Below are 26,492 nucleotides of genomic sequence, written 5' to 3' on the forward strand. Positions count from 1 at the left end.
CGATATAACGCAGAAGCAATGGCTGTGGATGCCTGCGGGTTTGTTGTGATGTAACACTCTCACAAGTTGTCATGTTGCCTTTTTTTCGTGTGTTTTTACTTGTTTCTGTCACGTCTTTCATTGCCACTTCCTACCATAGCTTTTCCCCTCCATTCAGCTGCATTGTCATCATCCACAGCCTGCATCAAGTCCATGCTACAATGTGCAAAGCTTGGCCAATCATCAGAAATGAGGACATAGCACTGCACCCTCGTGGGCTGTATAAATTCCCACCCTTCACCCAAACAATTACAGTCTACAAAAATCTGTGTTGGTGATAGTTATGATACGTGTTGTGCCACATACGGATATTGAGGGTGAGTAACATTTTTTTTTTTTTAATTTATTTTTTAAAAATTATTTGTCCACATACGAAGTGATGGATCCTTGGTGTTGTTTCCACTTTCCTTCGTCGGCGCCCTTCCGGCAAGATTCTTCTGTGAGTTCTCATAAAACACGTGTTCACACACGACGAAACAGCCAATATCGGACCAGTATAATATAATATCGCTGCAACAATTAATGCAACATGGTTATGTCATCTTAATAGGATTGTATCATGACATTTTGTCAACAGAGAGATAGTTTCTATTCGTTTGTCATTTTTTTATATTCTTTTTTTTTTTAATCGAAATAAGAGAAACATCCTCTTTTAAATTAAAATAGATTGAAATGAGAAGATAAGGCATATCAATGGCAATTTCTGGAAGTTGAGCTAAATTGTTCCAACTATGCCTCTTGATACAAAGAAAAAAAATACCATGCTGGATCTTCGTCTGTTAACTGGAACTGTCTGTTAACTAGAGCCCGGATTTCTTTTATTTAAAAAAATGCATATATGTATATGCAAATTCAGATTTTGAAAGTTAGTGCGTATTCTAAGGGTATTCTGATATTTCTGCAAATATTTGAAATTAGGAATGATTTTTAACACTTTAGGTGCCACGTGCATATATTTTATGCGCACTGGCCTATTATTGTGGACCAAATGCATATATATTATGCACACTTCACGTGTTATTCAATAAGCCAGTAAACGTTGCTGATCCCGGAATAAAACGTCTGATTTTGGGGACTTGACGCTTAAAGTGCTAATATTCTTTACGTCCTGAATCAGTAGTTACACGTGCATCGTATATCCATTAAGAAAGTATTTTTCCTGGCCGCTATATAACGGAAATACAGTTTTCTAGGATCAAGCTATTAATTTCATTCAGGTATCTACATTATTCGACAATTATTACATTAATTAAGCGTCTGCAAATTGAAGGTTCATATTTCTATAAGTCTCTCGAGCTTTTAAGAAGACAACTGTTCGGACGAAATTGAAATAAAAAATAGTTTAGAAGAAGTTGAATAAGGTGCTTAGCTCAAATCCAGGATTGGGAGGGATTGAATTAAACAGCCAGTATAAGTGTGAGATCAGTAAACCAGTGCTAAATGATTGTGATGAACTTTATGTATAATTGTACAAATGTTGTCCAATCATATCAGTTATGTTGAGAGGTTCCTCTTCGGCCTATGAGTTAGTTTAGTAGACATTAAATGAAGTTTGACATTAGAAAACCTTCAAACACTTCTAATTTTCTACGGAATTTCATTCTGCAGTAAGTAAACGTATACAAAGTAGCCAAATAGAACGTTTCGGAACCAAATGGAGTTAAAAGAAATAAATTGTTTCTTAAATACAATTTATAGTACATACTTTCTAACATTTTAGTGCGTATATGCATGCACTTTTTTCTAGTGCTATAAATCCAGACTCTATTTTCATTGCTGTGAATTTTGGAGATAGGTGTTCTTTTATTTATTAATTATATTTTGACACTATAGTGAAGAGTTGTTATCAGAATTTCTTATTTTAAAAATAATGATATATTTAAAATAAATAAATAAATAAATTATAAATACTTTCTACGTTTGAAACAGTGGCGTCATTTCAGATTTTACTTCGGGGAGGGGAAATTAATAAAGTTTCGTGTTTTTGCTAGTATATTAGTATACTATTGATTTACAAAAACACACCTCAAAATCAAAGGAGGTAATTGAACCTCCTGCCCTCTATAAATGACGTTCTTGCTTTGAAAATATGAGACAACTTTTATTCAGCTTTACAACTTCAATAGCGATTACTGGGAGAGAGTAGATTCCATACATCACTGACCAAGTACTTACGTAAGTCACAGTACAAATATTGGTGTAGAACACGATTTTCTGTTCAAAATCTTCAAATTGCAGCTAAAATTTACGTAAGAATGAAATTACATGAATTGTCATTATATTATAATTTAGAAACAAAAGTACTGTAAATGAAAATGAAGATGGAGGTAAACGGCTTCGGTGTTGAAGCATTTTTCACAAGACACGTCGTATCACATTACGATTAAATAGTTCAATAAAAATAAAGTGGAAGGGGGATCTCTTCATTTCACATAGACTTTATTTATGCGTTCGAAAACTTAGCTACTTGATAGCGATTCTTGTTTCGAAGTTGCAACTTTTTAATTCGTAGTTTAGTGCTACATGCTGAAGTAAGGATGTTCACAAAGTGTTTCATGGATGTATCGTATTTCGCATGCATTTGTTAAAAGTAGCCGGCGCTTAGTTTCCTTGACAAGTGAAATAAAAACTCATTAGGAATGAGCCTAATTCTAACCAACGTTACATCTCGCCTAAGCAAACCTGTTAAGTTATCTATACTGGTATTAGTAACTAACTAGGCTACCTGCTCAGTTGGTAGTGTGTATCAATGAATTTTCCATTACTATCTTCACTTCGTGATTCTGTGGCTTCATGGTTAACCTGCTTTCTTTCGCTAGAATATGCCCTTTAATCAAAGTGATGGTTGAAACCTAGCTCGAGGTACATACTGTACTAACAAGGAGATCTACGGAAGTGTAACTCACCGATTCGAGTAAAACTTTGCATACTTCTAAAACATCAAAAATAGTTGATTCTTTTAAAATTTCTGCAGTGGTGCATTTTAAGGGTAGAAACCACCCTTTGAACGTTAGGGGTGTTCTCCAAGCACAGACAGAAAACAGTCATTTAATGTTCAAGAAAATATACTGACAGGGAGGTTTTAAGGCAGTTGATTCAGAATCTGACGTCAAAATAACAAATTTCAAAATGGTGAGTCCAATATGGTGATTACAATTACAAAAAAAAAAAAAAAAAATCTGGTTTGAAATGCTCTGCAGTTAGCCAAGAACAATCATAGTTGGCAGGGGTTACTGCGAGAAGGTTACAGACAGATTTGAAACCCCTTTCTGTATTTATTTTAACGCGATGCTTGATTAAAGTGTACCTCTCACTATTCGGGGTGCTTATTTATAGTGAGCCTCTCACTATGTCAGAACTTCAAATATCCCTAATTGTTATAATTATTGATTTATTGAGAAAACATTTTACAGTGATGATATTCCATAAAAAAGTGTGTGATACACAAACATTGTTTACACCACGCACACCTTATTACGACAATGACTGTGCACAAATCACAAAATGATGCACGATCTTTATACTTAAAAAAAAGTTGCGGGATGTTCAAACGCAGGTGGTTTTCCTTCCAAATAACCACTTTTGTACCACACATACCTAATAAGATTTGCAAATCTGGGAGAAGAAAACCGATTATGAATCAGTGATTGGATCTTAATTGTATTATTATGGAGATATAAATTTATGATACAGTTGTAGAGAAGGACAATGTCAGAAAACGTCGCAAAAAGTTTTCCCACGGCCTAAAGAAGAACACATCAAGAGGCTTAATCCTACGCCTATGGCGTTCTTCACGGTTTAACGCGGGTTCCAAATATACTATATAAATCACTATAAATGAGCATCACAACTAGTGATAGGCGAGGATACTCACCGTAATCAAGCATCCTTTAAAAATAAGTACAGAAACGGGTTTCAGATTGGTCCGCAACCTTCTCGCAGTAACCCCTGCCAACTATGTTCTTGGCTAACTACAGAGCATTTCAAACCAGAAAACCTTTTGTAATTATAATCACCTTATCAGATCAAGATTTTGAATTTTGTAATTTGGACTTTAGATTCTGAATCAGCTGTCCTAAAAAAAAAAAAAAAAAAAAAAAAAAAAAGCTGGCAGTATATTTTCTTCTACATAAATGATTGTTTTCTGTCTATGCTTGGAGATCACCCCTAACGTTCAAAGAGTGGTTTCTACTCTTAAGCCCACACCACTGCCGAAATAATAATAATCAAAAAACACCTGTCGATTATTTATCGATGTTCTATAAAGGTAGCCAAGAAAGTTTGTGAAGGTCTGTATTCAATTGGCTCTCACACAGTGAGTTGAATGCGAATGGAGATAAGGCGAAGGTCAGTTGTTGATGTGGGTATATCCAACATACTACCTGGTTCTGGCAGTTCAGTTACACCGTGAACTTGCGTGAGGACTGGGTGAACATGGGACCTCCACAGAGCGTCATAAGGGCATGTATGCTATACGAGTTCAAATTGGGTCAAACTCCGCTGCAGTTGGGCGGAAGATATGTCAGGCCTTTGGTGAGGGTGTCGTGACTACGCGTACAGTGCAGCAGTGGTTTAACAAGTTTAAGGACTATGACAAAACACTCGGAGACGCACCACGTGCTGCAAGACCACACACGTACAAACTGATCTTCAGGCAGCAATTGAGGCGAACAGTGCCCAGACATGTGAGAAACTGGGACTACAAGTCAGTGGCAGTGGAGAAACCATTCGGCAGCACCTCCATCAACTTGGGAAGCACTACAAGTTGGGTCGATGGGTCCCACGTGATTTGACTTCGGGCGAGAAGTCAATGCGATCAGACAAAGGCGTTGACATGTGATGAGAAGTGGGTCCTGTAAAAAGCTCCACGGCGCCGTTATCATTGATTAACATCCCATGAACCGGTTCCAAAACAGCCGAAACAGCACTGCACCAGAGGAAGATCTTCCTGTGTGTTTGGTGGACTGCTCACGGTATCGTGCATCGGGGACTGCTACCAGCTCTTCAGAGCATCAATGCAACTGTGTACTGTCAGCACTTGAGCCGTGTTCAAGAAAAAACTCAAAACTCTGAAGCCAGCAGTTCTGAATCGTAAAGGGGTATTCCTGTTAGAGAACAACGCTAAGCCCTACGTGGCTGGAATGACCCACAGGGGTGCCCACAAAGAGGAGCTATGACGCAAACTGCGTCATTGAAATATTTGGGGGGGTTAAAAATCTATATAAATATGTTTGAGGGGGTGTAAAAATTAATCGAAAAGATTTTTTCATGGAAGAACACCTGCGGATAGACAATTGGGGAGTGCGTCATGGACATAAGGGGGGTGGGCACCACTGATGACCCAGGATACCATTCTACGCCTTGGATAGAAAACACTATTGCATCTGCATCCGCCATACTCTTGGGCATTGCACCGTCCGATTATCACCTGTTCAATTTCTTGGACAATCACCTTAAAGGAAATCCCTAGTAGAGGTGCAAAATGCATTTGATACCTTCTTCGCTTCACGCCACCATGTTCTACCGCGATGGAATCCATGGCCTTCCAGAACGTTGGCAGAAGGTCATCGATGCTGGATATTAATAAGGACTACTTTTGATCTTCCACCTAATGTATCGGTACGTCTTAGGTGACATATCGATGTTCGAAGGTGAAGGGTGAAAAGGCGATAGAACTTTCTTGGTTACCTTATCCCTTTCAACACGGTGACAGTTATGGCTTCGTTGAGAACACTACTTTTCTTTCTTCTTGTACGCGCTAAAAATGACCTATCACAGACCAAAACAACTGAAAATCGTTGAACGAAACTTACACAATCACTGCACGCCGTTTCGAAGCACAAATGTAATAGGGGGCACTTCTATATCGATTTTAACCAACCCGCACAATTGTGTTTCTCCGTGTTGAAAGGGTTATACAAGTATGCAAAGCTTCATTCAAATCGATGAGTTACACTTCCGTGTGTCGTTGTATGTTCGAAAATTAATTTCTAAGTTTTCAACCGCTTTTCCGTGATCACAATCAACGAACAACGTCACTTTCAATGTGGAGAAAAATATAGAATGCCCCTTTCCACTTCAAATGCAGGCAGAGCAGGTAAAAACTATGGCGGGGAGCAACCAGAACCCAAACTATGATAGGTTTATCATGAGTTTACTATAAACTTTCAAAAATGTAAGTAATAGCTTCAATTATTTTTGTCACCTAAAATCTGGAAGGCCTAGACCCCCCTGGCCCCGGGCTAGATCCGCCACTGCTGGCAACGTTGAAATATGTATTTCCTTATTTTTAATTTAAAGTTTATATATCAAATTTCCAATCTCTATCATAAGCGAATCCTCATATTCGGCACTTTTTGATTAAACAAATGGAAATTTTAATATTTTAGAAATGTCTAGTTTTTCCCGCTTAGGAACAAAACTTTCGAAAACGCTGAAATACGTGTTTCCTTGTTCCTGATGAACAATAATTCTTATATTTGAGTTTACATCTTAGTTACTGCTTTTTAGGTTCTGGGAGAAAGATTTGTAATATATTTTTATTAAAAACAAGATTAAATTGAAAATTATCAATAATAATTATATTTTTCTAGCTATGCCATTGTCGTAATTACACACCAAATCATTTGAAAAAGATTTTGCGGGTGTATAAATAATCAGGTACGTCAGGCAAATAAATAATCAGATGCGGCTTCGAAATAAAGCCTTATCCGCTACACTAGTCAATAGACCATGTCATATAAATTGAAAGAAAAAAGCTATACAGCCATGAACACACTACACGTATATGTAAATAAACCTGATTTTAAAATTAACAAAATTAAACTTTAAAATAAAAGATGCGTTTTCCAAAAGGAAAACCTTGCCCCTTGCTTACAGTACTGAAGAAACTGTCATATAATCCGAAAGAAAAAAAGTTCTATAACTATGAACATATTGTATTTAAATAAAAATAATCTTTAAATTAACAAATACAATCAAAGTTAAGGCATTAAAATAAATGTGCTTACATGCAGAGTAAATTGAGGAAAGTAAAATTGTGATACTAATCATTTTATTCTCTAAATGTATGACGTGTGCCACGCATCTACATAATGATTCAAGTCTTAAGTACTTTAAAGCGTTCGTTTATATGCTTCCATTTCATCTTTTGTGGCTTAGAATAATTCCCAGCTTCCAATATGGACGTTAATGCGTCGTTTAATGCTTGTTCCTGTTGCATCAAGGTAATAAACCTGAATATCTTTGGATGATCAGTAATTAACTTTCTCCTCATCTTCGAATGTCATCCTTCCAAATTATTATTTATTCTCTCACTTTTGTTCTCGAAATGATTCCATATGGATCTGAAAAACAAAATTACATTGAAAATAATTATAGATGTACAACATAAACATTTACTCCGTAAATTTTACCTAAACATTAAAACGCATTTATGATATTCTGATGAGAAGTCTGTATTGCATAGACTGCAATTTAAAGTATTGGAGAGATTTTTAATAGACTGATATTTTCCGCCCTAAAGAGATTTTGTTCGACAATAAGTTCCAGTGCTTTAATTTTCATTGTTAATTAATTTACTTTATTAATAATAGTCGAATTAATAATTAATTAAAAAATTAAGAATCAAAGATCGGAAACAGTTACAAATAAATAATTTTCGCTACTGATACCATGAAAGTCCCATTCACACATCAGCAATAATTATCACTTAAATATGTTCAAATAAATAAGAAAGATGTAGGCAAGTAGAAAGGGTGTATGTAATACTTACGGAGGAAACAACACGTCGACCTCGTCTCTCCGGGCGGTATTCAGAGAGAATTCGTTAATCGGAGGTTAGTCATAGACTAGCTAGTAAGCATACTAAATCTTTACTAAGGAAAGTGCACTTTTTAGTATTCAGAGTCTACTTTGAGTATAACTACAATGATGATTTGGGTATGATTAACTTATAGAACCCCAATGCATCGGTGAGTAAAATAAATGTGGCAACTACGGAAAAGTAGATGAGCGCATGCGTAGTCTGTAGAAATGAAAACACATGAATTACGAAATACGAAATGTTGTGTCGCACGCTAACCCGTGGGTAAAAGATTAGCCTCTGCTCTAGATTAATTAGTCACATGTGATTAACTTCGTCAAATACTACGGGGCCGCGGTGGCTCAGTGGTAGAGCGTTCACCTCTGGTGCTTGGGGTCCCGGGTTCGATCCCAGCCCTCGCCAAGTGAACTTTGTGGTGGACAAACACCGTGTGCGTGGGTTTTCTCGGGGTTCTCCCGTTTCCTCCCACTTTCTTCATTCCAACATTTCATTCATTACTCATCATCACCGTCTCCTTTAGCCTAACCGGCATAATCGTGGGACGTAAAACTCAAAGATTTCATTTCATTTTTTTTTTCGTCAAATACTACGTCCTAATCAGAAACTCTGAATACAATTTTGAAAACCATCCGTTAGTCAACCCCGTAGTATGGCGTTAATCAAACTTCAAAAGGACTCTGCATAAGGCCCTCCATGTTTCCACCAAATAGTCAAGGAAAGGTTCCTTGTTTGGAAAATGGGTTGCGTTTTCCTGCAAGTCAAAAAACACTTCTTCCATTCTTTGGAGAGGAACTAAAGGAAGTGCTGTCGCTCGACGAATCCACTTTTTCATATTTGGATCTTTTTTATATAATACAGATAAACGCAACTCTTGCATCTTCCTTCATATGCACTGTGTATAATTGAAAAAGGTAACCTCGTATAGTGACACCAGGAAAAACACCCTGCCCTCCATCCAATGCTGACTTCTCAAAGTTTATGGATATTTCGATAGAAGTTCATCCCATTTTGTCCAGCCCTTGTCTTTATTCGATGAAGTAGTGTTCTGTATGAAGTTTCTTGGAAAGGAAAAAAAAAAATTATTCTGTACTTAACATCTAAGTGGAGTGTATGAACGACTTTCCATGAAAACTGGCAACATTGCACAAATTAACTATAAGAAAATGAAGACTTAGATGGGGAAAATCCCTTTCTGTACTTAAATTCCCTTTTAACTAGTTCTCGTCCTAAAAGGATTCTGCGAAATATGAATTCCTGTTTTGCTAAATGTGGCTGACTGCCCACATATGCGAGAATTTGGTAGCTTAAGGCATTCGGTGAAATAGACAGAAACCGTGTGAAGGTAAGCCCCTACACTTCCATGACCTTGGTATTGAGAAGATATGATCTAGTCAGCACCAAATCCTGGCTGCCCTCATCCCCAGGTTCCACGAAGGTATCCATTTGACAGAGGTTAAGTGAAGCACGGAACCACACTTAGACCAGAATAAAACGGAAGAATAAATTCCGCTCCATCGAGGATAGAATCTGAACTTTCTTACTGGTAAGAAGACACCTTACTGACTCAGCCATCGTGGCTCTAATTTTATCAAGGAAATACATTTTCAGTTTCCCGAAACATGAGCATTTTAATAAATTATACAGACGAGCTACGTATGATATATTTCATATTCAGTCTGATGTATTACTTTTAGTCAACTTACTTTTGACTCAAGAAATAAAGCTATACATTAATACATACTATTTAGTCCAAAATTTAAAACAACTCCTTCTGATAAAAGAAATTTTAAAAAATGTTTAAACTTAAGTTTACTTTTTAAATATTAATATGCATATGATGCATTTCAAACTCAATCGTTTTCCATTTACGCAGGGCAGCGATGGCTCAGTGGTAGAGCGTTCACCTCTGGTGCTTCGGGTCCCGGGTTCGATCCCATCCCCGCCAAGTGAACTTTGTGGTGGACATACACCGTGTGCGTGGGTTTCCTCGGGGTTCTCCTGTTTCCTCCCACTTTCTTCATTCCACCATTTCATTCATTATTCATCATCACCGTCTCCTTTAGCCTAACTGGCATAACCGTGGGACGTAAAACTCAAAGATTTCATTTTTTTCCATTTACGCACTTTGACCGACAAGTATTACCCTATAACTATTGACTTCCTTTCTAAAATATAATTTTTTATGTTAACAAAAAAAAAAAAACAAAAAACAAAAAAACATCGAATTCAGGAAGAACTTGGATTAATAATAATAATAATAATAATAATAGATCAGATTATTTCCATTTGAATTAAATATAACAGATTACCTACCTGATGGAGTATTAATGTAAACATGCTTTGGGTGCCTTTGCCCAGTGAGCCCTCAACTGTGTGGATTGAATCCGCCAACACATGCACAGAAAGCACGAACGCTATCCTCTTAACATATGAGACCCATGATATCAAAAATGAAGCGCCAAAACAAGAAGAAGAAGCGAGAAGCTCTAAAATCACAACTTTTAATTTCACACAATTTATTTCGAGATTATCGAGACGAGATCGAGACTTGACCAGCATTTATTGATCGAAATCGAGACCAGCATTTATTGATTGAGACGAGACCTCTATTTATCTACCGAGACTGTCATAGAGTCTCGTCTCGTCTCGGCACCATCCTCGTCCGTGTGTTTGCTGCTGTTACCAAACCGCTGCTGGGTTCCAGTATTTTTAGAAAATTCTATTTTCTCTACATCAGGGAAACCAGAATTAAAATTGTTCTGTCTTAACGAAGTTATCTGACAAAAGAAAACGTTGGCTGTGAATAATTCGTGTCACTGGTGATTGTGAAAGAGATGGTAGAACAACTTGTGTAAAGAGGCTGCCACAAGATGGGTGGAATTCGGATGTCTCTTAGAGGTATTTAGAAGCATTTCATGTTTATGTAGAAGGCAAATAATGTTTAAAAGACTTCGGTTATTTCATTTGTTTTCATTTCAAGAATGATCTTAGAATACCTAACGTTTACCTTCTAGAATACGTGCTTCCTTAGTTGCTATGTGTTTCCTTAGCCCGTCATCCGCTGGTATGTTCTTCGAGTACATAAATCCTATTTACCAGAATTTAAAGATGAAGAAGTGAGGGCACGTTGACTCAGTGGTAGAGCGCTTACCTCTGGCGTGTGGGGTCCTTAGTTCAACCCCCGGCCCAGTAAGTTTGTGGTGGACAACATCGTGTCATGGATTTTCTCGAGGTACTCCCGTTTCCTCCCACTTTTTCATTCCACCAATTCTTCCTTCATCATCCACTTGCCTTAATAATCGTCTCCATTAGCCGAAAAAGGGCATAATCGTCTCCATTAGCCGAAAAAGGGCATAATCGTCTCCTTTAGCCGAAAAAGGGCATAATCGTCTCCTTTAGCCGATAAAGGGCATAATTGTCTGCATTATCCGAAAAAAAGCATAATCGTGGAACGTTAAATAGAAAATTTTAATTTCATTTCATTTTCATAAAGATGAAGAATTTGCCATGCAATTATTTAGCATGTTAATCTTTGGTTTACACATGATCGTTTTTTACATATGTTCCTAATTCTGCATTATTTCTTTTTAATTTGCATAATCACATATCTCTATATTCTACGTACCTGCTTAGACCTACACGTGTACACACATAGTCGAGTATGTGGTGGTGGTTGTAGGGAGTTGATCAAGTACACAAGACAAGATCAGTTGATACTAAACAAACATACTTAAAGGAAGTGTTTTAGCAAACAAAGCTCTACGTGCCTTTCTCGTTACTGTTATTGGGTTGAGCGTGAGTTGAACAAAGGCGTGGTATCACTTTCACAGAGAATGCAGGCCTACTTTACTCGAATGTCCAGACTTCTTATCTTCTGGCAATCTGGTTCTCTACTACTCATCTGATTCATTCATTCATTCCTCGTAAAGAGAGAGAGAGAAAAATCCACCCACGAACATTCTTGTTCCTTTCATTTGTTGTTGCACCATTACAAGCTCAACAATGAAATCTTTAATGTGCTGCAAAATAATGGGTGAATCGAAGAGAAATAGAAAATACGTTAATGTAGACATACTGAATTATATGCATGCTATTCTCCATATTTATCAAACATCAAGATGAGCTTACCTCCCCCTCCCCGCAGGGCCGTACTTAGGTAAGTGCTATTCTGTGGTCGAGCACAGGGCGGCAGAATTTAGGGGGCGGCAAAATTTTGATTTTTTTAAAGATGTATATAAAGTAATATTTAAAACTAGCAACCCGCAAAGTCCCATGCAAGCGCGAGAAAATATGTTTATGTGTTTAATTCGCTCTAATTACAGTAGTTACTAATTAGCTACCGGTAGCTTATTTGATTATTTTTAAAAAGTCATCCTCTTCCACCCCCACCCCAAGGGGTGAGGATAAAAACTGATACCCTTAAACTCAGCAACCTTGAAAATTATGAATTTAACACGAATCTACACAACATGATCGAATCTGTCGTTTTCGATTACTTTTAAAATCTTGCCCTCTCCCTGGGAAGTGGAGTATGAGCTTGAAGTTGAATTGGATTATAACTGTCACTATTCATCTCAGCGACCCCCAAAACTATGAATTCAACTCTAATATTGGTCGTTTTCAATTATTTTTAAATTGTTCCCATGTTATTTCCATGGACTTTGCACCCGCTATCTCAGCTCAGGAGTGGCCTAGGGACCTGAAACAGGTCATTTGGATATTTCTCTGATAGCTTTAAAACATTAAATTTTCATGTTTCTGTCTATTATGGTTCTCTAGTTGCAAAGTACTACAGACAGACAGCTTACTGCATTATTACTATACTTAAACTGCTACTAACTTGTAATACTGTACTTAAACGGCTAATCAACAAGAGCTGGGGTATTTGCAAAATCACGGCTTGTTTCCTTGTTTGAGACATAAGTTTGTGCGGGGTGGGGAGTTGGCGGAAAATTATTTAGAGCACAGGGGCGCACAATATATAAATACGGACCTGCCCCCACCCCCCGGCTGCGTCTAGTTTCAGCTCCCCTGAATCTCTCAGTTCTTTCTCTCGATCACAAGTGGTCAACATTTTTAAGCTTGAGAACTACTTTTCATTTCAGAAATCACTGGCCGTATACTTATCTAAACCTTGTTTTATACAAATAAGTTCGGTGCGACTATGCTTATAAAATAGCAGCAGTAGGTATTGTAAGATTTTACACTACCGTATACAATTAATACACTAGGGTATTTGCACATATACCCTCGATGTCGACTCAGAACTGCCTTGTGACTATATGGTTGGCATAACATACAACTCGGGTTTGATCCCCGCTGTTAGCTCATGTGGTTCGGATTCTACGTTAACCTTAATGGGGCGTTTACACTTGGTCGATTTAGTCGCACGACTAAATCGATTTAGTCGCACGACTAAATCGACTCGCTGCATTTGCCACTAAATCGAAGCAACTAGACCGAATCAGATCGATGGATGTGTTCAATTATTTCAACCACAGAAGATAGAACGTCTTTTAATTCAGTTGCCAGTCGATTAGTCGCTTTCGATCAACAAGCGATTAAGTTGAATTCCCGTTTACACGGTCGATTAAGTTGAAAGTGACGTCAGTTCAACTGAATCGAACGCAAATCGACTAAGTGTAAACGCCCCATTAGGCTCACGTTTCATACAGCGTCGGTACTGAGAGGAACGTTAAGCGTCCGTAAAACCATCTAATCAATCTCAACTTGAATATCCCGCGTAAACAAAATTTCAAGGCTGTATATATATAGTATACTGTATACCAGTGGTGCATACAGAATTTCGTCAAAGGGTGAATTCAAACATAACATCCCTTATATTTTGTGTAATCAAATTAATGAATAACTGATTATTTAAATTGTATTTTCATTTCAGTTATATTAACAATTTGGAGTTCTTAAAATATAATAACAGAATATTGAAAAACACAACCATATTATTATTTCTACTTACTTATATTTCTCGACGTTTCAAAAATCATATACAAAAATTAAGTTTTTACGTCTCACGAATATGCCGACTAAGCTAAAGGAGACGGTAATGATGAAAAATGAATGAAATGGTGGCATGAACAAAGTAAGAGGAAACGGGAGAATCCACGCACACGGTGTTCGTCCACCGCAAAGTTCACTTGGTGCGAGCTAGGATCGAACAAAGGACCCCATGAACAAAATTATATACAATGAAGAGAACAAAAACTAATTTTTATATCAAGATATATGTTTGAAGTTTCTGCAAATTCAAATGAAAAATGAAAACACAATAAGTAATTCGTTATTATCACTTGATTGGTTTTCTGGAAATTATATATAATTGAAATAAAAATATACGTACAAAAAAGGAACTTATCGTTCTGGAGGCTAGCAAGAAATTGACAACAAATAATGATCGGATTCATGTTGCAAATGTTAAAAATAAAGAAAACAATAAGATAATACGATATTCCTTTATCCGTTCCACTGCTTGCTGTCAACACATGCTAACAGTTGTTTCCAAATGCACAACACGGTTACTTATGATATTTCACTACTAAGAGAAGTGAGGCAGTAGATATTTTGAGTATTTCGTGGAACTGACGACCTTATCTAGATCTACCGTCACAGCTGGAAAGGAAAAAAAATAAATATTGTGCCGTGTTGTTTTGTAGCCAATTACCATGTCGAAGTAATCAAAGTTAAACCAGTTGAGAATGCTCCAAGAGCATTGCCAGAACGAACTTAAAAAGAATGGAGAAATGAAGCGGGAAGGATAACTGTCATTGTTTCTACATGTAAAAGTAAATCACTTTATTCGCATCTTCTTCTCTTTCTCGCAAAAAATAGCAAAATATTATCTCTCTATGACTTACAGTTCTCGAGATATGGCTGATCAAGAAATTCAAACTTTTTGGCCAATATCTGGGGAACGGTGGTCAGTTAGCCAGTAGATAGTTAATCTGTGGCAATCGGTTACTATTTGGTACCAAAATATTCACCATTCTCTTAGGTATTGATCAACATTAATATGATCTATGTGTGGGTAAGCCATAGAGAGATGATATTGATGTTAATCAAATCCTAATAAAATGTTAAACATTTTCGTACCGATATTAATTGATGACCACTATCCAATTAGCCCCTGCCCAAACCAGTGACCAGTTGGATAGTGGCCACCGGTTACTATTTGATATCAAAATATTTACCATTCTTTTAGATACTGATCAACACAATATGATCTCTCTATGAGTTACGGTTCCTGAGATATGGCTCCTTAAATTTTTGGTAATCGGCCATTTTTGGCCAATATTTCGGGAACGGTAAGAGTGACGCGAAACATTTAATCCCTTTCTGTCATATTTTTGATGCTCTATCGAATACAGGGTTCAAAATTAAAAAAAAAAAAAAAATCGCAAATAACAAACAGACGGATAGCCACACAGACATAGGGAATTCAATAACGAACTTTTTAAGTGCGTTGAATAGGTCTATAGCGTGCGAATGACAAACCAATATTCATATTTATTACATACATACGGCTCGTATATTACGAAAAGCTATCCGTAGAATTGACGACAAAGAGATGGGCTCTTCGATGTTTTATAGCATATGGAAAACAAGAGCTTCAATGAGCTTTCGAAGTGCAAGATTTCGGCTTACTTTTAGGAAATAACTAACGAAAATACGGAACTTTGGCAGTTCTCCTTTTTCTGTCCCTTTGTTCTTTCAAGTTCTCGGGTAAGGAAAATATAAATGGCACACCTGCTAGTTATTTCATAGCATTGACCCAAAAACTTTCTTTTGCTACTTTTTCTTGTTTTTTCACTGAAATGGCGAAAAAAGGTAGCGTTCTATTTAACATTTTTTTTTTATAAATATAGAAAAAAAACTTGATCCTGGCATCATTAGTCTATAATAGAGTTAGGAAACTAGCACTTGTGCAAAATTAAGTTATTGCACCTTTCTTTTTAAAATACACGTTCACTTCGTGGGAGTGCGTAATGCTAAGATGCAAACCCCAAAAATAGAAGAGTGACTCTTTGTCATGGAAAGAAAGAAGTTTCTCATAGAATTATTGACCATACGAGTAACTCCACGAGCAATGTTTTTACTTATTGAAAGTTTCCTAAGATATCCATCAGAAAGCAACTTATTGCGAACAGAGAAAGAAAGAGATTTAAACTTGTTTGCAACTGTTCTGTACGGTGCTCCGTTAGTCATCGACTTGAAAACCCCAAAGACATTTTGCAGGAAGTTGATTTTCTGTCTACTGTACTAAATACGAATAAACTGAGATTAATTTTTGTCCATTATATATATAAGGTTACTGAAACGTTAGATTGAAAAGGAGACTCTCTCCATGTCCGTGAAACGGAGGGTTGCGTGTCGTAATAATACATAAATATTATTTCCGCGACAAACATCTGCCCGTATTATGAAGTATCCGTTAAGGGAGATTTCACTGTATTAATAACTGCGCTTAACGTTTATTATTACGCATCTATTTTATATAATGTATCAGTACGTCACTTAATTAATAAAGCTTGATTTTGGGACGTTAACAATTAAGTTTAGGCATTCTTTACCCTTTTAAAGTAGTAAATGATGGTATTGGTTTCAAGAGCCAAGACAGATAGTTCTTTCTAAGTGAATACTTCTTGCTATATATAAGTCTACTAATTTTACAAATTAGAGTTGAGTTGAGTTGATTTCAGTTTAGGGTCCCTTTTAGCAGCGAGATTATGTGAGACGTTGACTTACAACTTAACGTGGGATCCGAACCACATGAGCTCCAGCCGGAAATCGAACTCGAGTCTCCCACGCCACAGGCGCGTACGCTAACCGCTTAGCCACGAAGGAACTCCTTTAAAAATTAGACTAAGTTCTTTCGAGATGAGACGAGACGCGACATTTTGAGGACCAACTGGCCTTGTGTCCCTCACTGTCGAATCCTAAAAAGCATGTTTCGTCTCAAATCTCGTCTCGTCTTCGAGACGAGACACCTAATGACCGAAAAGACTCAAAGAAAGTATATAGTATATATTATTAAGTCGTAAGCCCACACCTTATACGAGAGCGTCGGTGCTAAGCGGCACGTTAAACTCCAAAACAACCAACCAACTAATCGATCTCGAATATCCCATGTAAACGAAATTTCAAGCCTCTGTACATAGTACAGTGTACACCAGCGTGAACAAGGCAATATTTACCGAAGTTATGGCTGAAAATTATTTCGTTATTGCATTATGTATGTGAAAATTTAGGAGTTAAGTTAAAGTATTTACTTCACTTTAACTCTTTTATTTATGTTCAACTTCAACTCCAAGCTAAAGGATGATTAGGAACCTTCAGAGAAAATATGCGCCTATTTTGATCAAATTACGTATAAGTTTACCTAGGATTATCGCGGAAAATATTATGTGATAATTTTGTTATCACGTTTGTGTATAGTTGTGTTGTGTATATGTTGGGGCAGGGGATCCAGGACAGACTTCTGGGGGGGGGGGGTTGTAATACTGCTACTTACATCTACTTTTAAGAGCTCCAAACTCTGGGATTGGTTTTATTTATATATAAAATAAGAAAGTTTCCTCTTCTGGGGGGAAAGCAATTGCCCTGATCGCCCCCCCTTGGATCTGCCCCTGTGTTGGGGTAAACTTACTTCATTTTAGCCACATATTCTTGACCATTTTAACCCGAAAACGAGTACATAGGTTTATTTTCTAATACTTAAAGAAAGCATATGCATTTTTTTAAAATATCGAATAAATTAGGAATGTTACCTGCAACAGACAGGAAGACAAACACAAAAGTTCCTGTTCTGTTGAATGGTAGAAATCCTTTTACACTTGCTGTAATAATTGTTTATTATTAGTGGTGGCATGTAAGTAGAAGCAAAGGCATGTTCTTTTCATTTAAGGAAAAAAAAAACTAGGGATTTCACCGTCTAACATTTGGCCACCGATTTCAATCCCAACCAATGACAGTAAGTTGTAGAGTCAAAGAGTATATTCTATATTTAACAAAATGACAGTGGCATAAGTATACTACGTGAAGAAGTTTGATTTGTATTGTGTGATATTTTCACCATTGATATTGAATCCGAAAGTGGAAGTATACCACTTCCGGTTCTAGTAGAAAGATTAGAGGGGAAATGGAATCTATTTTTGGGACGCTTAATTGATTACAGAAACAACTTCTCGCTATCTGTTACCATTTTACTCTATAGCAATCAACATTAGAACCGTAAGTGGTTGATTTCTTGCACTTCTAGTTTGAATAGATGGTTAAGAGAGAATATGGTACGTATTCTTAGAACGCTAAGTCGATTTTAAAAGAAGTACTTCTCGTATCTCATAGCGTTTGCTGTAAGTAGATCACTATTAAAACTGAAAGTTGTAGTGGATTTGTACCACTTCCACTTTTAGTAGGAAATTAAGGATGGAGATGAAATGTAGTTTCGGGACACTTAATTGATTGCTGAAAACTACATCTCGCTATCTATTACCATTTTCGTGCTATAGCAATCAACGTTAAAACCGGAAGTGGTTCATTTATAGTACTTCCGGTTTGAGTAGAGAGTTAAGAGAGAAGATGATACTTATTCTTAGAACGCTAAATTAACGAGATTATTTAAAAAAAACTTCGCTATCTCATAGTTTTTGTTATATGTAGATCACTATTGGAACTGAAAGTTGTACCACTTGCACTTTTAGTAGAAAGTTAAAAATGGAGATGAAATGTATTCTTTGGACGCTTAATCGATTACAGAAAACAGTTTCTCGCTATCTATTACCGTTTCTGCTCTATAGTGATCAACGTTAAAACCGGAAATAGTTGATTCTGTTTGAATATCACCTCCATCAACCAAGTCGATACTTAACTTTCGACCCTCGTTTAAATTATTTTGAAAGAGGGTCAAAAGTTGAGTACTGACTTCATTCTGGTTTTAACGTTGATTATTTTCGTTGATTATTAACATTGATTCGGTTATTTTAAAAAATGTTAATATAATTAAAAAAAATGGTACTTAATTCAGATTTGATGTATAAAGTATATTTTGAAAAATTCTTACGAAGTATAAGATAGACAAAAATAAATTATAATGTACTTTTTTCTTTTATAACGGGCGTTTTAATTAAGGAGTAAAATTACCTCAATCTCACAGGTAATGAAAAGTTCCTTGGATGTTAACGCGATATTATGCAGTATGTGAAGTATTCTCATTATTAATATACCGCTAATTGTTGATTTTTATACAATGAGATACCTGTAGGAGTGTACGTGATTCGAAAACAAAGTTAAGCTCTAGATTCATGTCTAAAATAGCCTCAATATTGCCTCAATATTAAGAAATAATTTTGAGCCCCAAATAAACGAACAAACACTATACAGAAAACATGGAAGTTCGTTACTATTATTATTATTATTATTATTATTATTATTATTATTATTATTATTATTATTATTATTATTATTATTATTATTATTATTATTATTATTATAAGGTATGATATAAAGAAAAGAAGGCCGTTAAGAGTATATTCATTACGGAATTTGGCCTTAAGCTACTGATAATCACCTGAATATTTAATATATAAATACTATATTTTCACACCCTTTTGCTATGCCGGAATTTCACGGCCAAGTGTTATCTTTCTTTGCATAGCTCACTTTTCGTTCACTTTTCTATATATATATAATAGTAAATGTTTTTTGATCATATCGCCTACTCTTTTAATACTTATAGTGGTCACCCCGAGTTGTTATTGGTTATCCCGTTGGCTAATAAATATACCTTGTGATTAATCAACGATATTCTATAAAATTTTATAAACTCGTTAGCTTCAACAAGTTAGGAAATCTACCCATTATGATAAATGACAATAAAGATTATTCAAAGCATTCTAAAGACATGCTGAAAATGCCAATACAATTATTGAAACATTCAATTTGTTAATTGTTTCGTTGTTTCGTCGTATATTAGTGAATCCAGGAGTTATAATATAGAATGAAGGAAAATAATAAAGATATCACCGTGGATGAAATTGAATTGATGATGATGATTTTTATTTATTTCCAATAGAGGAGAGGACTTCTCACATTTCCGAAAATTTATTCAGATGTGATAATACTTGCCAGTCGGAAATTGTAGCAAGTAAAGAAGTTCTTATCATTCCCTATTAAAAAAAAAAAAAAAAAAAAAAAAAAAAAAAAACCTATTTTGATTCTTTATATTGGTTCAAGTGCAGAGAAAAATAATGTTTAGATTTATTGTTGGTTTGTTCACATTCGATGGAATAAAAATTAAGAGTATAAGTGGATTACTTTCTCTCGAATATCTGTCATTCGGTTATTAATGTAAATTAATTTACTATACATCTTGCAATTGCTAATAATAGTAGGTTCCAATAGAACTTGTGAACAGTATTAGGTTCTAAATTTATGAATATCCAGTTAACAAAAATGTCTTCTTTCTAAAGATACCAAAGTTAGTGTAAGTATTTTCTTGTTAAAATTAAAATTAAAAAAATTACTGTTCTTTGTGTTTCTTCATACATACTCATTGATGTAAGTATTTTCTTATATGTGGCAATATAAAACGAAAAATAACTGTTCTTTGTGTTTCTTCTTATATACTCAGTCTTAATACAATATTTAATTCATGTCAGTTGAGGACAATTCGCAGAGTTTGGATGTGATTAAAATTCCGATTTTGTTACAATGTTAATATCACTTAACACAAGTCAACTATTTATTTTTAGCATTATTATATATTTCTTTCTTTCTTTCATTACAGACTGCATAACAGAAAAGCAGATGATCGGAGGAGATTCAACGGGACCACAATATTCTGGCGATTCCTCTAGAAAGGTATAATTTTACTTTAACTTATTTTATTGTGCACGATTATGATACCTAAATGTAAAGTTGATTCATTTATTCATTTTTCGTCACCATCATGAGTACAGTAGCATTTTTTATGTGCAAGAAAATACTAAATTTACTGCCAAATAAGTCTTATTACTGGTTCATTGCTTGATTATGTAATGTCTTTCTTTATGATTAAATGTAGAAATGATAATTGTGTACAGATGTAAGTGCAATAATACCTATTTGTTTCTGTTCTACGTTCTTTTGTGTTACAATGAGTGACTACAGCACAGGAAATTTCTCGTAAACCTATTTATCCGAAATCGAAAAATAGAAAAGGTCGATAGTGCATCAAACCATATAGTGTTTACTTAAGAAGAGCTCCTATTTATACTAAGGACATATGTGTTTCCCAAACTATAACGCATGGAGTGAGAAAATATGCACATTTCTCTTATTTCACAGGCTATAGATAATCTACATAAATTGCCTGCCGCTCTCATGTAAAAAAATTTAATTCACAAACTATCTACATTATACTTAAGGAAATTGAACTTTGGCATGAAATAAGTCTTAGAACGTTCTTAATTTTCTGGTTTGGATGAACAGTTATTGCTTTGCGTTTGGTGCGACAGACCCGGGTTTGTTTCTCAGTAAGATTAAACCTACATGTGGTTCGAATTCATTAAAGTTTTAGGGGATATTTCATAAGACCTCAGTGCTGAAGGGAGATGCTAAAATCCAAATACAAACGTCTCTGTACGTAACATTAGAAATTAAATAAATAATATCTTTTGAAATAAGAGAAAGTGAACAATGCATTATTAAGTAAAATTTAATATACAACAAAACAATTAGTTTTAAGATAGTATTTAGATCAGAAAGTGCTACATTTTAACAGTTCTATTACTAAGTCTGTTAAATTATGATGGGAAAAATAAAAATAAACTGTTCAGAAAATGAAAGTTCCTTTTTATACTATGAATAAATTTTCTAATTTTCAAGCTATATGAATCAGAAATTTTATAGATAGGCATTGCCACTTAAATTTTCATATATTTACGTATATCTATAGGCTGGGCAACAAAAATCCACTGATTATCTTTACCCGTGATACAAAATATTTTGTATTAATTATTTTGACTAAAAGAGAAATAAGTCATATTTGATTTATAAGTGAAGACATACTGTTCAAGTAACCTAAAATATTACAGTGAAAAACAAAAGTTTGTTTGATAATTCCAACATTAACTCATATTTATGATGTAATATCGATGATGTTTTGTTTTTCATTTCAGAGACCAACTAACAGCACAATTATCAAACTAGCTGAAAGTCCGGGTTCACCAGGTCAACTAACGTAGTTATCATCACTAAACTCAGCTGAACTGGCTTAATCATGCTTCTCCCAGCATTACAAACATTATTGCTCTTTCTGTGCCACACCATCTTCGCATCACCAATTGGAGGTGAAAACATTCCATCGCTGTTGGATTCAGTGTTGTATAAAGGTAATTTATCTATATGACTATCTCTGAAAGATTACGTTCAAATAAATTTATTTTTTTTTTTTTTTTTTTAAGTTTTGAATTCTCAATAAAATGTTACAGCGCAGCCTTTCTATATATATTTTAAAAAGAAAATATTAATTTAATGGGAAGTCACTCAGAATTTTGTTTTTGATTAAACTAACTTCTTTGGATAATCATAATTTAGAATAATCATAATTTGATGAATCAGAAGTAGCGTACATCATTATAGATATAACTTTCGTACACAGCAGCAGATTTAACTTGGATCACAGTCTCATGATTTCGGATATACGGATAAAAATTCAGAAGAAAAATAAAAGATAACAAAATTTTCATAACAAAACGATTTGATTTTTTAAATATAATCTCTCAAGGATTTGATGCTGAAATACTAAAGGACAACAATGTTGAGTAAGATTGTCAAACTAAGATTCTGGTAGATTTAAAGATGTAAAGTGTGATGATAATATGAATGATGAAAACAACAAAGATAATGTTGGCAAAACGTGAAAAATTATTCACGATACTCTAAGAGAAGTAACTAAAAAGAGCATAATACATTTCGAGAAAGAAAAATGAACTGTGGTTCAGATGAGAAAAGAAAAGGGTAGAAGAGTGGAGAAAACAGGCCAAATTATAGTAATGGCTTCAAGCTCTGAGCACTATAAGCACGGTAACATGCAAGAGTTTCGCAACAAATTGAAACTCAAATATACCTGATTATTAAGTACTGTAAATATACTTGAACAAGAAGAAAGAATAGAAAAAAGTAGAAAAAACGTAAGATTTCGGAATCAGAGAAAAACTACAAATACAAAAATATGGAATTTATGCAAAGACTAAATGTGATAAGGAAGGAAGGACAGGTCGAATGTTGTACAAGATGGAAAAGAAGCATCTAGTCGCCTGGAAAAGTATTAGATATGGGAAAAAAATTCAATGAAATCTTCAATACTTACAAGAAAAGGAATACTATAGTAGAACAATAGAGAAATAGCCTCTTGCAAAAAATGGAAATGTTTATTTTAATAAACTGAAAAATCGGCCAAATGAAAAAAGTTGCATCTTGCGAAGCTTTGTAATTGTATAAGTCATTAAATGTCATCTACCTACAACATATAAGTAGCAAATATAATTCCATCGGTATATGTATGATACATATCACATGAATTACTTACCAGAAGACAGTGAAAATATGATCACAATATGAAAAAAGAGCACTTTCGCTAAGTGTCTCATCAGATAGGGGAGAAGACGGGACAAAATAAAAGGAAGACTAATAAACAGGGAAAAAGTTTTTTTTTTTTTTAATGAGCGACAAAGATTATAAGTAAACCAATATTATATCTTTTTCTGTGGTTAGAGCAAAGAAATATTTGCCACACACACACACACACACACCCACGCATATATATATATATATATATATATATATATATATATATATATATATATATATATATATATATATATGTGAAAAACCAAAATACTTAGCTTTCGAGACGTGATCGGTCGTCAACGAAGAAAGAAGTGAGTAAAATAACTAAGTGAATAAAATACTAGAGACAATAACTCTGTTGTGTGCCATTTTCAGTCATATTCGGCATTGTGCTTGAATGTTATAGGCAAAAAATGTATGATCTTATCCCAGTGAGAGTAGTTATCAAGAGAAAGGAGGTTATATTGGCAATAGAGAGAGACATAGCCAGTAAAAATCATTACACTATAGAAAAACAGTTGTAAAGTTATACAGTAGAGAATAAATGAAGTAGCGAGATACAAATTGAAAGTTGGGATGGGAAATAGTAAAGAAAGTGAAATAGAGTTGAGCGAAGAAAGTTGCAAGGTTGTTATTATTATTATTATTTTACACTACAGCTTTCAATGTCTGGCTATTTATAAATTATTAAACTAGAGATCAGAGACATTGCAAAGAAAAATCAATTCATTCTTGACAAAAGGAAAATACAAGATTTTTACAAGATGTTTAAATAAATATTTAAAAGATATCTCTGTTGACAATATGTACTACATAAATTATTCTTTTCTGCGATATGAAAAGAATTTATAAGAGAAATTATCTTTTATTTCATTATTGAAACTGATAAATTGAGAAACATAATAGTAGAGCATTACAGGAAATATTTTCCTAATTCTCAACGGAAGTATGCGTCTCCTGACCGATCAAATACTACACTTTCACAATTACTTCAGTGTGTAACCTTACTGTCAATGACATATTTTTGAGATTAATGACGTAAGTAATGCTGTTTCTATACACTGGAATACACTATGAAAAATGAAATGCCTGATCAATTTGCAACACCTAAAGCATTAAGTATACGGAAGAAAGAGTATCCATCCGGTATTTTCTATATTTTGAATATTTGTTTAAATAACAATTATTATTATTTGCCACGTCGTATTTTAAAGTTTCTAATTACTATTTGATTAATACATTATATACACTCATGTAATGGAGATCACTAATGTAATAATGTATAATCATAACTCTTATTTACAATTGTTTTCATCTTAAAGTTGATTCCATATATAAAAGCGGACTTTTCATTTAATTTCTTTTTAAAAATTTTATCTCCATGGTTGACAGAAACAATAATTTTAAGTTAATCTTTGAAAGCGAAGAGCTTTGTTTGTGTTTGAGTAAGTTGATTCCAACTTTTGTTCAATTTGCCTAGTCGTTTACATAGCAATTTTTAAAAAAATCCGTCAGAATTGAAAAAAAAAAGAAAGAAAATAATACTAAAACAATGATGTATGATTCGAGTTTATCTAAATTTAATATGACATTGATTTTGAAGAATATTCAATACATATATAGTCTATGGAAGCACTGAGTCTTAATTGGTGAAAAGATAGTTATTAAACATTTTTTAAAATAAACAATATAAAACATCCGTTAAATAAAATAATATAAATAGATCCAACTTATTGATGCACACACAAAAATGTCAGTTTTCAAAAATTAAGATGATAGTTTCTATAAAAATAGGAAATTAAAGACTTTGAAAAACAAATTAAATCAGAAGGTATTTTTAAAAATGGAAACAATTTCATAATATAAACAGTTGAAAATACGAGTTATTTTATTATATTTTATTGTTCTATTAGTGTTCTCCTAATTTCTTTTCTGTGTTATCTTAAAGTTTTTAATCTTTCCTTCATATTTATTTTAAATAATCCATTCCTGATAACTTGAAGAAAATGCTTGATTAAAAGTATTTCAATATATAGAAAATTACTAAAGGCATGGAATTAATAACAAATTTGGCATTGTTATAGCAAATGGAAACTTAACCCGTTCCAAAAGGAGTGGAGGCTATCCAAAATTTCCAATTTCAGAAAGAGTCACTTGCGGTACGAGGGACATTTACCACCAGCCTCAACGAATAGGGGAATACCAAAGGCGTCCAATCGCCAAAATTATTGGAGGAGTCACAGTGCCTTACGGAGCTTATCCCTGGCAGGTAACATATCCATATTCATAACTTGCTCAAGTAATAGTTAGTAAATTGTAAAATAATGATTCCTAATAATATAGTCATAATTCAAAAATTTGTGACAGTAAATTTTATTTTAGATGGCACAAGTATTAGAAAAAGATTACAAAAAATTAATATGTTCTTAATAACTGACAGCTCGATATTTCGAATTGAAACTCAAACAAAAACACTAGCCTACACCGGTGGTCAACTGATACCACATACATCTTTAACTTGAAAGCATTACGGTGGTTCGGATTTCACTTTAAACGTCTCATATAGCCTCGGTGCTGAAACGAGACGCTAACTTTCAACAGACCACTGTAACTAACTCAAACAACACTCAACGATGATCGTAACAAATATGGTACAGGCTTTAATGCTGAGCCCAACAAAAGTTAAAACCTCATTATGAGTAGAAGGGAAATTTAATAAATTTGGCATTTTGAATTTTATTGAGATGCAAACAAGAGACTCATGTTCACATATAAAGGGTTAATTTGGGTAAGAACTTGCGTAGCTATTCATCAAAATATATTTTATTGCACAAATGACTAGATATGAATTTATGAACACGTAAAGCTTATCAAAGTACACGACTCAATACTGATAAACCAAATAAGTACATCAAATCAAGTAAGAGAATACGGTAAGATATGTAAAAGATTAGAAGAAAACTTCAATAAATAAATATAAAAAAAAAAATGTAAAATTTTACAT

The 26,492-nt window shown here is 34.4% G+C and overlaps 1 protein-coding gene across 1 annotated transcript in view; it reads left to right on the plus strand.

Moving 5' to 3' along the window:
• The first annotated feature begins 207 nt into the window (after window positions 1–207).
• The window catches only part of LOC145662852 (serine protease 30-like), a 39,667-nt gene continuing 13,382 nt past the window's right edge, over window positions 208–26,492 (plus strand). The window contains exons 1-4 of the mRNA XM_081728785.1: window positions 208–356; window positions 20,664–20,737; window positions 22,036–22,248; window positions 25,573–25,757. Coding sequence (XP_081584911.1) covers window positions 22,137–22,248; window positions 25,573–25,757 — 297 coding nt within the window. The 5' untranslated portion in view covers window positions 208–356; window positions 20,664–20,737; window positions 22,036–22,136. The remainder of the gene's footprint in view (window positions 357–20,663; window positions 20,738–22,035; window positions 22,249–25,572; window positions 25,758–26,492) is intronic.

This window comes from Thermobia domestica, chromosome 10, assembly GCF_964235325.1.
Source record: "Thermobia domestica chromosome 10, izTheDome1.hap1.1, whole genome shotgun sequence".
NCBI classification, from domain to species: domain Eukaryota; kingdom Metazoa; phylum Arthropoda; class Insecta; order Zygentoma; family Lepismatidae; genus Thermobia; species Thermobia domestica.